Raw genomic sequence first — 14,135 nt, forward strand, 5'->3', positions numbered from 1 at the left:
GTTTTCCTGTTTACTTATCTCACATATTTTTTCCGTTCTTGAATTTATTGGTGATTTATATCACCCATGATGATGTCACACAATTTACAAAGCTGATCACCTCCTATAAATACAAGTTCAAGTAAGTGTTTATAAGTCCTGCTCTTTTTCCCTGCTTCAGAACATCACTGGAGTGGTGGCAGCAATTTCAGAGCTGCTTTGTGTGAAGATCCCCAATAGCTACGAGGTCAGCAGCACCCCAGACCGGGGGCCCATATCTATGCTCACTTACCCGCGCGGGGACCTTCGCCCGCCTATGCTTTTCCATGGCCAGGGAGACAATGGAGGCCTTCATGGTCGGCCGGGACAGATTATCAGGCCTGGTGGTGCGATTGGAATGATGCAACAGCAGGCGCATCATTTCCGCTTCCATCCCAGCAGCCCAGGTGAGGAAATGAGAGAACAACAGATTTCCCCCAGGGTACATCCATCATGATTTTTAACATCTTAGAGGAAGTCAACCCAAACATATTTTTTTTCAAGAATATGTTCTCTGTTGGCCCACTAGTTGAAACACGGCATTCGGATTAATATTGCATTTGTGGAATATGAGTTAAGTAGCAAAATCCACCCGTTTTTAGAAATCTCAGAGGGCGGCCATTTTGTCACTTCTGTCGACTGTAAATGACATCACAAATGCTTAGGGCTCAGATAATGACCAATCATGGCTCAGCCTCCCCCAGAGATGGCTAAAAACTGGTGGATTAATTCTTATTCTGCAAACACAATATTTATCAGAATGCCTTGTTTCAACTAGTGGGCCTGCATAGAACATATTCTTGAAAAAATATGTTTGGTTTGACTTCGTCTTTAGGGTCAACATTTCTGATTTCCATTTAGAATAACCTGTTCACATGTGCGTGAACAGACAGTTACTCCCGCATTTGAATAATCCGATTTAAGTGGCGACGCGCGGACGTCGTGACGCAAATAGAAGTTATTTCCGCTTCTTACGTTCTACTCTCAATTATACACATTATATTCATGTCACTCACCGCACAAATGAAGCAGACGGTTTCCTCCTGCTCCAAGTGTGGCATCGTACTTACGCTAGCTTTCGCCATGTTTAGTTTATCACTAATTGCCAAACGCCAGACAAAAATCACAAGCACTTCCTGTACTACAAAGACCAAGATTCCTTGTGGTTGAGCGTGTGCAGGGTGCCCATTAAGGACAGGAGCGCATAACCGCGTTTCTACCACTAGAGCCGGGAGCGCTGTTGTGTCATTCTACCTTTAAAGCCGGGAGAGCGGATACGTCGGTGTCTTTTTTTAATCCAATTCTCCGTCTCTTAGCCAATTTAATGCATCAGAATATACATGTGACGGTGTCGCGAGACTGTGGAATTTTTCGAGCCTTAGGTAGGCTAATGGCGTACGCCATCGATCGCCCGGAGCTCTGATAAGTAACGGCAGTGCCATATAGACGACGCGCACGACCAGTGTAACCAGTCCAACGTGATATGATGTGGTTTGTAGACAATGACGATAATGACGTCTTTGTAACAGAATAGAGGATGGTAATTATCACTCTATTTTTTTTAATTAAAATACTGCTTCTCTTGCACTGACACGTTATTTTTACATCTTCGATTGAAACAGTAAATAATAATAAATTCTGCCTATGTGAAAGCCACGTCTAAGCTCTTTAATTCTTTTGGAATTATGTTTCTGTCTGCTACAGGGGCTGAGATATTAATCATTTTGTAAGTGTTGAATTTCTGGGAGAACTTCAGGTTTACAAGGGTAATTCCAAAGGCGACCTTAGGTTTTGGGGAGCTGTTGAGACAGGCGCTTTAGTCCCTAATGGGTTAACTGCATGTAAATGTAAATTTGTGAATCGTTTGCTTTTTTTTTTTTTTTCTTTTGCTTTAGGCTCAGCCCTAGCTCGAGGACCTGACCAGAGAGTTCCTGGCAGCCCTGGATGTAAACCTCAGTGGTGCTGTAACTGTAAAGTGGTGGTCCTGGGAAATGGAGTGCAGAAATACATCAAAGATCTCCCCTCACACATAAAGGTACTGCATATCTCTGTTATTTGCTCCTTACATACATATTGGAAATGAATTAATACATCTACACTCAAATGTTTCTTGCATGTTTGAGTTTTAACACCCTGATATCAGTCTTATAAAATTATTAAATAGCGTTGTTAGCCAACTCTTACTTTTAACATGAGTGGATTTTAATAATTCATAGATGTCGAGCTTTGATTTAAACCCTCCTCAAATTCTCAATGTTTGGACTAATTTGTCTCATTAGGAATCAGTCGGCCGTTTCAAAGATGAGCTGGTCTTCTGCAGTCAGAACTGCTTCCTTCTCTACTGCTCCTCACCAGTGCATTCCAGGTCCTCCACAGAATCAAAGGTTTGTAACTAAATACAAGGCTCTTGACAGACACAAATTTGAGTGCCCAGGCAATCAAATTTCTCAAATACAAATAAGAGGTTGCACCGATGCAACCAGCTTTTCGAGGGTTGGAGAAGGAAGGTTTTAGTGGCTCTTTTTTCCTTTGTATCAAGTATTTAAAATGAGCTAAAATGCAATTTTTATGAACAGAGCCTGAGTCTGTTATATATGTTTTAATTTATCTAAGGTATTTGTATTGTTGTTCTACATTTCAATGCCAATGTTCACGGGGTTAGGGGGTGCTGTAATTCATTGCTCTTTCTTATGTATCACAGTTTTTTCCCCCCCACCCCCAGGAATCACTGACCCTTATCGCCGCCTCGGATCAGACGGAGATCTTCTCCAAAGCGCAGCACCAGTACAACAACAACATGTCTTCAATGGATGTTCATTGCCTAGCCCAGCTCGAGCCGAAACACTCTCCCCCGTCCACCCCTCCAATCCCCTTCCCCATGGCTGGTGAGACAGCCAGGTCTGATGCCATCAAAGTGACGGTGAAGCTGAAGGCCCGGCCAAGGTCCCACGAGACTTGGCATCAGGTAAAGAGGCCGAAGGGTCTTCGATGGAGGAAGTGGACCGTCCAGGTTGTGGTACCTAGAGGAAACTCTCAACTCCCAGATGAAGATAAAATTGACGACCTCCTGAAGAAACTCGGCGCCTCGTTGCGGCCTCCCGTGTCACTGCGGGACCACCGGCGCTGCTGTTTCTGCCACCAGTTTGGAGATGGAATCACTGACGGTCCCGCTCGCTTGCTTAATCTAGACCTGGACGCTTGGGTGCACCTCAACTGCGCCCTGTGGTCCACAGAGGTGTACGAGACGCAAGCCGGCGCCCTTATCAACGTGGAGCTCGCGCTGCGTCGCGGCCAAACGGTGCGCTGCGTCTACTGCCAGCAGACGGGCGCCACCAGCGGCTGCCACCGCTTGCGTTGTACCAATGTCTACCATTTCACGTGTGCCCTGCAAGCCCATTGCACCTTCTTCAAGGACAAAACCATGCTGTGCCACGCCCACCGACCGCGGGGCACGGCCGGACATGCTCTGGAGCACGAGCTGCGCTGCTTCGCCGTCTTCCGACGCGTTTACGTCCAAAGGGACGAAGTGCGCCAGATGGCCACGGCTGTGCAGCAACCCGAGTTGGGCTACACCTTCCGAATAGGTAGCCTGGTGCTACACGCCATCGGCCAACTCACGCCCATGCAAATGGCAGCCTTCCACTCCACGAGCGCCATCTTTCCAGTCGGCTACGAGGCTTGTCGTATATACTGGAGCATGCGCCATGGCAACCGCCGTTGCCGCTATGTCTGTTCTGTTGAGGAAAAAGATGGACAACCCGAGTTTACCGTCAGAGTCATTGAACAGGGCTACCAAGATCTAGTTCTGACGGACACCTCTGCTAAAGGTTTGCCCACAAAATTTCCTGTCACATTCCTTAAAGTGAGAAATAAGCCCAAACATATTTTTTTCAAGGATATTTTCTATGCAAGCCCACTAGTTGAAATAAGGCATTCTGATAATTATTGCGTTTGTGGAGTAAGAGTTCATCCACCCGTTTTTAGCCATCTCTGGGGGCGGCCATTTTGTCACTTCTGTTGACTGAATGTGACATCACAGTTGCTCAGTGCTCAGGTAACGACCAATCACGGCTGATCTGTTTTGTGAAGCTCAGCCGTGATTGGTCGTTACCTGAGCCTTGAGGGTGCGTGATGTCATTTTCAGTCGACAGAAGTGACAAAATGGCCACCCCCTGATATGGCTAGAAACGGGTGGATTTTGCTGCTTAACTCATATTCCACAAACACAATATTAATCAGAATGCCGTGTTTCAACTAGTGGGCCTGCTGGGAACATCTTGAAAAAAATATGTTTGGGTCGATTTCCGCTTTAAATATATGCTTAAGCCGTAGTGAGTGTGTTTCACTTTTTCTTAACATTCTCCTGTTCTGATCTCCCTCGTATTAGGAGTGTGGGATAAGATTCTGGGTCCTGTTGCGGAAAAAAGAAATGAATCTGGCACATTGAAGCTTTTCCCAGTTTATCTGAAAGGGGAGGACCTATTTGGGCTCACGGCATCGGCTGTTGCCAAGATCACCGAATCGGTTTGTAGCACCTCTGCCATACGTAGATTGTGAAACTATAAACGGGTGTCAAACTCATTTGAGTCAAGGGCCACATTGTAGGCACAGTTTCCCCGCAGAAAGGCGCTAGGACTTTGAAACCATGTACAGTACTGTAGTTGTTTCATAGCCTCATCATGTACACAACAAATTGATGGATAGCTAGTTTTAAAATCAGAAGTCAAGGATAACAGTTTGTTCAACTAGTTTTTACTGTAATAAGGCGTTTGTTTGCAATATAATGCTTGCGATATGTCAACGTTATTACATATGATGATTTAAAGTGTTTTGAATCATGGAAGGTGATGCACATGCTTTCACGGGCCACATAAAATGACGTGGTGGGTCAGATGTGGCCCATAGGCTTTGAGTTTGACTGTAAACTGTAAGAATGACTCTGATGTTTGACTCTTTATTCCAGCTCCCTGGAGTAGAGGCTTGTGACAGATACTCATTTCGTTACGGGCGCAACCCACTCATGGAGCTGCCTCTCGTGTTCAATCCCACTGGCAGTGCCAGGGCCCAGCCAAGAACCAGCTCTCCTCGCACCTCGTTGGTCATCAGGTAATATTTGGCGAAAGTAGCGTCACTACAGGAGGTCCTCGGTTGACGACGGCGGTTCATTCCGCTGCCGTCAAGTTAACCTGAACTTTAACATAAGTAGTTTCTCTATCTTTAGTCTGTCATTGACCTATGCTAATGCAGTAGCAAAGTCATAATTGCATCAAATATTTGCATGAAAATACTTCCAAGCCTGAAAAAAGCGACAAGTGAAAACGCATAAGTGCAGCAGTTAATGAAGCGTGCCCTCTTGAGCCGTGTGACCACACATTTTTATGCTCCATCCAGCGCTGCTGAACATACTTTATCGCTCACCGTTCTTACCTTTGCTACCGTCGTACAGAGGGACCCTCTGTGTTTTATATGTTCACATTGTTAATTATGAATTTATATCGGTTTCTTTACAGGCCACAGGCGCAGGCTGTATCAGGCGGCAGCGCCCGGTCTAACCAGAATGTGGCCCAGGGAGAAGGTGGCGCCTCCCACAGCAAGCCGCCAGTAGTGCACCCGAGATCTTCCCAGTACCGCTGGATGAAGAGTGAGTGGAGAGCCAATGTCTACCTGGCCCGCTCCCGCATCCAAGTGAGTTTTCCAACTACGGGCGGGGGCTTTAGTCTCGCACACTTCCCATCCTTTTCGGTTCAACTTTGTCAAATGAACCTGTAATCTAATTGGATAACCCGTTGCCTTTTTTTTTCTTTCTTAAGCCTGTCTTTGTTAGGTTATTGCCATTGTCCATTAAGAGGATACAGATATATATGTAATTCCCTTCTGAATTATAAAGATTTCTAACGTATTGGCTGTTTATTGATTATGGTAATAGAATATCGGTCAAAAATGTGAGTTTAAAAAAAAAAAACACAACATAAGACGTGCATTTAATTTAGTGAAATACATATCTGATAGCATTGCACACAGCTCAGGAGGAATTTTAATCCGCTCTTTTCACAGAAACACTTTCAATCGTTCATGGTTATTGGCTACCACTTGGAAAGTTGAAGCTTCAGATCCTGCCACAGATTTTATATTGGGTTGTAGTCTAGGCCGTAATATGCTCCTTCCCGAGCAATTTCTCCGTTGTCTTAGCAGTTTGTTGTTGGTCATTATTATGTTGGAAGATCCATCTTCAGTGTTCTTGTTGATAAAAGGAGGTTTGGTGTGTATTACTGTTTTCTTGGTGTCTGAGGTGAGGTTCCAAATGTGTCCAGACCATGACCGAGGTCTGATGGCATCGTATGGTGCTCCACACTCTGGGTATAATGCCACCAAAAGTTGACATCTCATTAAGCCTTTTGCTGATTTGTGATGTTTTGTAAATCAGATTTACAACCTTGTACCTTACATCTTTAGTCTTGCCCATGTCGGTGTAGCGCTTGGAAGAGGAGACATTAACTCTGGAGTGTTGTGCTTTATGCGCATGACCAGTAGAGTTCAAGCAGTGTTGGTAATTGGTTGAATGTGCTCAGCAGTGTACCACATAAGCACCGACCAATCCGTGGGAGCCAGAGTTCCTGCTGAGTTGTATTTGTTACTGGCGGTGAGATCAATAAAACAAACAAAATGCTACAAAATTTTATATTGTGTTTTTTTTTAAGTGCGATTTTGACTGATATTCTATTACCATAATCAACAAACAACCATGAACATTAAAGGTTGTTGACTCATTCACTGCCATTGACGTATTTATTAGTCATTTCACAATCCAGCTATTCAATCCCAGGATTTTTTTTTTTTTTTTCTCTTTTTTTCCAACGTTAGTGTAAAGGAGGGTCTAAAAATGTTTGGCAGTGAATGAGTTCATTTCTTTGTGAGCAACCCCTCGCCCCAAGTGTATGTGCTAATATTTCCTAGAGTACATTCCATTTAAATGAAGTGCTTAAAACTCGAATTACTCTGTTTTATGGAATGGGTTTTGGATTATAATGAAAATGTACTGTAACGACACATTCGTAGGGTCTCGGCCTGTTCGCTGCTCGAGACATGGAAAAACAAACAATGGTGATTGAGTACAATGGAACCGTCCTCCGTAATGAGGTAGCCATCAGGAAGGACAGGGTCTATAGATCTCAGGTAAACATCCATTTCAATGTCAATCGGCTAAAGGCTATTTGAGCAAAAACTAACAATGATTTCACGCGTCACCTTTCCAGAATCGAGCTGTGTTTATGTTCCGTATCGACAGCGAGCATGTTGTCGATGCAACGAGATCAGGAGGGCTCGCCAGGTACGTGACATTTTACCACTCGACATTTACTTTTAGGCTTTTTCATTAGGAATGGCTTACTTTAACGAAGCACTCAACGTATCATTTATTATGCAGAAAGCTCTGAGAAAGCTGAATGTGATGTGTCTGCCTTTGGCTTTTCTGTTTCGTCCCATTGCACTCGTGACCCTGACCTTGAATACATGGAGGCGGGTTGCCTCGGGCTGCCGGGGGTCAATGTGTTTTGTGTTGTACACGGTCAGCTCATCTAAAATGAGGGACTGTTTCGCTTGTTGCATGTGGCATAATGCTCTCCACAAAACATTTCTGACTTGTAAATCATCCTGACTAAAGGGCACATGCAGTATGAAGCTCGGCAGACAAGTCTATTTTCAGTTAACTGTTTGTAGCCATTCTATATGTGAAATTGAGAGACTGATCGTCAATGCACTCATTGGGTTTGCGCTGATGACATTTTTCCCTTCTTCTCCCCCCTCCCCCATCTTTAACAGGTACATCAACCATTCTTGTGCCCCAAACTGTGTTGCCGAGGTGGTAACGTTTGAAAGGGGTTACAAAATCATCATCAGCTGCATCCGCCGAATTGAAAGGGGTGAAGAGGTGCATATTCTTTTTGTCTTTTTCCCCACCCCTTTTTTTCCCTCAGATGACTAACACTTTGGTGGAACGTCCGATGCTGGTTTGGATTTCCAAACAATTTTTCCTACAGGAATTACAGGGGATCCTCGGTTTATGACGGTACCGACATACGACATTTCATTCAGTTGGCACAGTGGCGTAAGAGTGACTGTTCACATAGCACGAGAAATCATGTTCAGTTACCGTCATACTACTTGTTGTTTTTGTTTTGTGTGTAGAAGTGTTTTTCATACTGATATTTACAATGATCATGACTTTACAACTGCATTCGTCTAGGTTAGGGACAAGCTGCCAAAGCGCATTTTTGACTTTCAAATTTCCTTAGAAACAGAACCGTCATAAACCGAGGACCCCCTGTAATGGAAATAGAAATGTTGTCATCATGAAACCTTTGACTGTACGGTATTTTGATAACCATGTTCGATAAAGGGTTAGTCAACCTCAAAATTTAATAATGGCCACCCATTTTGCCACTTGCTGTTGACTGAAATTGGCGTCACAGTTATTCAGGGCTCAGGTATGACCAATCATGATTCAGCTTCAGAAAGCAGGTGAGCCGTGATTGGTCGTTACCTGATGTCATTTTCGGTCCACAGCAAGTGACAAAATGGCCAACCCCTGAGATGGACAATAACGGGTTTATTTTACTACTTAACTCATATTCCACAAACACAATATCAATCAGAAAGCCGTGTTTAGACTAGAGGGGAAAATATTTGAAATATTTCACTCATGTTCAAAGACATTGAATCCATGAAATCTTAAAACAAGGCCTTAATTGGCATTAAAATGTATTAAATCAATCTTTCAAAAGTCTTAATGCTAGCACATCATTAATATGATTTTGGTGGTTGTAAATAGTCTCAAATCTTAAAATAAATGAACATTCTTAAAAGAATTAATTTAGTGAACATCACGCAATGATGACAGCGGGACCAATAAAACAGTGTGCTGTGTTTTTGGTCAGGAGAGCAGATGCATATCATTTATGCACTGTAGCAACTTGGGACAACATGGGACATTGAAAACATTAGGAAGTTGGTCTTCAGTTTGATTTCTAATAGAAAGTCTTGAATTTAACTTGCCTTACTCTGTGAAAATCCTTTTTTCCCCCCTTCTTAATGCTGCCATAACGCATATCCCAATTGCGGCACTGTCGCTCATGCATCTGCTCCCTCATTTTCCAGCTGTGTTTCGACCACCAGTTCGACCCCGTCGCCAGTCAGCACAAGCTGGCGTGCCACTGCGGCGCTCCTGAATGCAGGAAGTGGATCTACTGAGCGAAGAGGCGGCGATGATGACAAACCTTACAAAAAAAAAAAAGGAAAAAAAAGAAAACATTCCCTGCTTCTCGCCTGCGGATGCCGAGGAGTCTCAGTTTCACACTGAAGTGGTTTTGTGAAGGGGCAGAAGGCATCCGCGTTGGATGGAGGTGAATGGAACCCAAGTAGCAGGATGCGATGTGTGCCATATGTGTGAGGCCGTTGCCATTGCGACGCCTCTGTCTGTGTGTCTGTCAGTCTGTGTGTGTGTGTGCAAACGCGTGTGCGGCTTACGCGGGGTGTGGAATTCACCAACGAATGAGAAAGCACTGTGCAGGGTGCGGCCTTATTGCTTACTAAGGGCAGGCCCTTTTTTTGTGTGTGTGTGTTGTACTATGTGTATGACTAAATGTAGACATCACTGAATGAGGAATGTACAGCAATGAATACTGCGAAGGGAATATTAACTTGCACTAAAAAAACAAAAAAAAAATGAAAAAAAAAATGGACACACACACACACACACACAACTTTAAAAATACTTGATTCCATGAGTCAGTTTTATCATAGGTCTCCGTCATGTGATTTGTGTGGAATTTTGTATTTATTACAGAGTGAATGAATTTGATTCTCTACGTGACGATGATGATGAGTTGAAGAAGGCCAGATATGTTTGTGAAGTTAGAAGACATGCTGTTACTTTTTTGTATAAATGTACATAAAGAAAAAGTATAGGAATAACCGACCAAATACTACCTTAACCTTCTCGATGTTAGGTGTTTTTAAATTTGTTTTCTTTTTCTTCACCTTCCTGTTCTGTTTGTCAATGAAATTTATTTAAGATGGAACATTTCTGTTTTGAGAGTATATATTATGATTATTCTGTACAGAATTTGTAATATAACCACAATAATTCACAAAGTATTTTTGTTGTAAAAGTAAGGTATTGTAGCTGTAGTGTTTTGTGACTTTTACACACACTTTAACCACTCAAACAAACATTTAAAAAAAAATGCTATTTTTTTGTTGCTAAATGATCAGTCGCAGAATGAAAATATCAACTCTCCAAATGGCGACAGAATGTCTGCGTCTGTTAGCCGTTAATCAGGTTTGATTTTAAATGAACTGTGAATTAGGTTTTGAAATCCCAAAAGGACAACTTTTTAACTTTTTAACACAAATAGGAACACCGACGTATATTTGTTGTTTTTATGTTGCTTTTGAAAACAAGGTGCAAGTGTCTGATGAGGACGACGACTTTGTCAAACCAGAGTGTGTGCGTGCGTGCGTGTGTGAATGCGTGCGTATGTTTGCGACAGAAAGAATTGCCGGGGAACTTTTGCCACCGTCGCTTCTCTCTTTTGGATAGAAATGGCATTGTCTTCAATCAGAACTATTTCTTATACTGACACAGTCACATGTCACATGCGTAGAAAATGGAAACGTTTTTTTGCGTGCACAATTTCAAGTAAAATTTTGGAGACAGTCTTAGAACTTGTAATGTAAATGGCATGTATTTTTTTAACTTTCCGAAGACTCAATTGTATATATTTTCTCAATGAATGGTTGTAACAAAATTGTTTCTTGAATATTTTTTTTCTTCTCTTGTATGATATGACATCATCCTGTCAGTGTGTTTGTGCTACATTTTCTTGGTCATGTAAAGTAGTCCCATTTTTGTTTCTTTTTATCTCCCCCACACCCCACTTTGTTTTTTTTGTTTTTTTGTTGCTGTTGTTTGTTTTTGAAAATGCCTTTTGGAGTGTACAGAGTATGGAGTTTGTGGAATTGAATTTAGAAACATTTACAAAAATAAACTATTTTACATGTTAACATATTGTGTGCGTGTGCATACCTAACTGTCTTCAACTCCGCAGTTAATGTTTTGAAATCTATTTGTAATTGCCTAAAGATGCCACAAGATGGTGACAAAGCAGCACTTTTTCCTACATAAAGCTTCTCAACTCACTTCAACATAGTTCCTTGGCGCTAAAGTAGCGCCACGGTAATACATTATTTTGGGGCCAGAGCACCGAAGCAGCGAATTGGTGAGTTTTTCAATGAACAAATGGAGTTAAGCAAATAAATAAATGAAATAAAATATATTTTTTTAGGCATATTTTCCCAGAAAAAAGGTATGACAATCTAATGTTATACTACATATTTTTTGTTTATTTTTTAACAATGTACCATGCTAAGTGTTGTGGTTGTAGCTGTTAGTGGTGTGGCTCTGCTAATTAGTATTCTTACAGGTGTACCGTATATTGAGTCCGGAGTATAGTTTCTGTCCTTGAACATCTTGCAAACAGTATACAACCTTATTGATATTGCTTCTTCACTGGCGCCTCATAATCTGAAAATCTGTTCTCGTGAAGGACAATACAAGGTCAAAAGTTGACGTCCTAAAATTTCTAATCCAAGGTAAGTAGAATTTGTTTCATTTGTATTTGATCTTATTATTGATGTCTGACTGTTAGGTTGAACGTTAATGGTACATCGAGTGTCTTATCGGAGGACTATTATTTAAATGTTCATGCATTTCTAGTCAGACATACTTTGTAGGGGGTTTTAGTGACATCTGCTGGTGAAACATCTGCTAGCATCACGTTATAACAGTTTACGGTGATGAGCGGGCCAATTATGCGTAACGTTACTAGCTTGTGTTGGTGGTCCTTACGGAGCACCTCTATTGCCAGGGTATGAGGGGAAGAAAATATTCCGCAGTTCAGTAATCTGCTACCACACTTTAGTAATCTGCTCTCACAGTTTATCAATATGTGCCCACAGATTAGTAATCTAATCTGTTCACATAATTTAGCAGTCTGTATGATTCTGAGGACGCCGTCAGACACTTGATAGTGACATAGAGTCGTAAACTTTGGAGACAGTGCCTGGATGCCACCACGGAGGAACAAATAAAAAGGTGACGCATTGAGATAACATTGACCAGATTTCTGGGTTGTTGTTTTTTTTTTAGATGAAGTTTACTGGCAAACCAAAAATAAAAACTGTGTACTCGTGATTGTGCAATAACTATACATTTCCATTCCATTGGACAAGCGGTTCAGATAATGGGTGTATACAGTACAGTATTCGTATTTCTCTTATGCTGCCCTCAGGTGGCCAACGTGCAATCACCACACCAGAAGGAGCAGCACATGCAATGTTCATTTAATTGAAGCAAAAAGTGTGACAAAAAAGGATTACATTCTTTACATTGTTTGTTTGCATTTACTATACATTTTTATGAAGTGCAGCATCATAGAGTGCAATTTATTCTCATTGAAAATCAGATTACAAAAATTGTGTTTTCAGAGGCTGGAATTGATAAAGGCATTACCATCATTTCAGCGGGTGAAGATGAATGGGTCTGGGTTCTTGTGGGCTAATTAAAACTCGCATCATTGTCTGTCTTGTGTATTGATTTTTTTTAAATAAACATACAGTAGGTTTGCCTACAGCCGCGTTTAGAGTTTCCTCACCAGCGGATTTACCGTAACGCCTGTAAGCGAGCTGCGGTCGAATGCCATTCGTCGACGCGTGCCCTGCCTCTGACGACCGGCCCTACCTACTTCCTGGTGAAGCAGCAGCCGCCGTCCTGTCACTTAGGTGTCCTGTCCACTGATTACGCTCCGAGGAGATTTGTTGATGTTCCGCAGTGGTGATTCAGCCCTTTACTCGGCGGCACGCTTTTGGTTGGAAAAATGGGGAGCACGTTGATGGAGCCCGGCAATAAGAGAGGCTCCAAGAAGCTGCCCAAGAGGAGGAGAAGTCTGCGTATTAACATGCCCGTAAGTCGCTCAAGTGTACTTTGGCTTCTGTAAAATAGGGCATCGGCTAATTAATGGACAGCGGGAGTGCACGCGACGCTTGGGTTGGTTGACATAAAACTGAAACGTGCTTTTTCTACATCATTACCATCCCATTACACTCAATTTCAGCCAGCAAAGTTTGTGTATAGATTGCTGTTTATTTACACCCACCGGCCGCTTTATTAGGTACACCTGTTGTATTCAATGGTATTTTTTATTTTATAATTGCAGTGTGGGCGGGATCAAAAGCTCTCCTAGGACGAGGCTCTCCGTCCTTGATTTAAATTGGATCAAACAAGGGAGTTGTTTTAAAAAAAAATCCTTCATAAAGATGATCATTTTAAATGACACTGTGTCAGTATTTAATAAGCCGCTTACCTCTTTTAACCCTCTACCTTCTCCCGTGGTGGACATGCTAACAAAAGCTGTTCTCGGCAGTGGATTGTTCATTTTTATGAGACAGGCCTGCCCCTTTAAAACAGGCTAAGCTCTAGTAGCCTAAATTATGTGCAACGTAGGGACGGACCAACATGGATTTTTTTAGGTGATTCTAATATTTGGCAGAATAGAATTACGATAAACGATTTATCGGACGATTGATTAACAAAAATATAATGAATAGAATAATTTATTTTTGGTCCATTAACACTTACTACAACAAAGTTTTGAATTATAGGCACAAGATTTGTCTCATAGTATTTGTAGTATTCAACTTTACAACAGAGAGAAAAGTCGGGGGAAATGTTTGAATGGCACACTCTTTGTCTTATGTTGTAATGTGTTAGTGTGTTTAAAAAAAACATCAAAAGATTTTAAAACAGCTCATCTCAGCCACTTAAATTGGTTAGGCCCTAGTCCAAAGTTTTCTGTAGTTCTTGATGCTGTATTTTGATGAAAGTACGCCACAGATGTGTTATTAACACGCTTGAGAAGTGGGATTTTTTTTTAAATTGTCCCCCACCTCCACCACCTTCTCACCTCCTCTGACCCCCAAAGAGACTTTTGAACTCCATCTGTATCACTGTAAAGTGGACTTTACACATATTCCTGATGGCAGAAGGCCATCTTATTAGCCAA

The 14,135-nt window shown here is 42.1% G+C and overlaps 2 protein-coding genes across 11 annotated transcripts in view; both read left to right on the forward strand.

The window, feature by feature from the left end:
- kmt2cb (lysine (K)-specific methyltransferase 2Cb) overlaps positions 1 to 11,079 on the forward strand; it is a 65,298-nt gene extending 54,219 nt beyond the window's left edge. For 9 of the 10 annotated variants that reach the window (XM_086042359.1, XM_086042358.1, XM_086042360.1 and 6 more), the window contains 11 exons: positions 161 to 425; positions 1,914 to 2,053; positions 2,298 to 2,402; positions 2,720 to 3,845; positions 4,406 to 4,542; positions 4,982 to 5,124; positions 5,529 to 5,703; positions 7,075 to 7,191; positions 7,272 to 7,345; positions 7,837 to 7,945; positions 9,172 to 11,079. In XM_086042359.1, the coding sequence (XP_085898485.1) occupies positions 161 to 425; positions 1,914 to 2,053; positions 2,298 to 2,402; positions 2,720 to 3,845; positions 4,406 to 4,542; positions 4,982 to 5,124; positions 5,529 to 5,703; positions 7,075 to 7,191; positions 7,272 to 7,345; positions 7,837 to 7,945; positions 9,172 to 9,264 (2,484 nt within the window). In that variant the 3' untranslated portion in view covers positions 9,265 to 11,079. The remainder of the gene's footprint in view (positions 1 to 160; positions 426 to 1,913; positions 2,054 to 2,297; positions 2,403 to 2,719; positions 3,846 to 4,405; positions 4,543 to 4,981; positions 5,125 to 5,528; positions 5,704 to 7,074; positions 7,192 to 7,271; positions 7,346 to 7,836; positions 7,946 to 9,171) is intronic. The other variant, XM_086042361.1, reaches the window with a different exon arrangement.
- Positions 11,080 to 12,811: 1,732 nt separating this feature from the next.
- Positions 12,812 to 14,135, forward strand: part of LOC147141058 (5'-AMP-activated protein kinase subunit gamma-1-like) — a 31,779-nt gene continuing 30,455 nt past the window's right edge. The window contains exon 1 of the mRNA XM_086043094.1: positions 12,812 to 13,037. Coding sequence (XP_085899220.1) covers positions 12,951 to 13,037 — 87 coding nt within the window. The 5' untranslated portion in view covers positions 12,812 to 12,950. The remainder of the gene's footprint in view (positions 13,038 to 14,135) is intronic.

Source organism: Filicampus tigris, chromosome 10, assembly GCF_054856515.1.
Source record: "Filicampus tigris isolate MCC_2025a chromosome 10, RoL_Ftig_1.0, whole genome shotgun sequence".
In the NCBI taxonomy this organism is placed as follows: Eukaryota; Metazoa; Chordata; class Actinopteri; order Syngnathiformes; family Syngnathidae; genus Filicampus; species Filicampus tigris.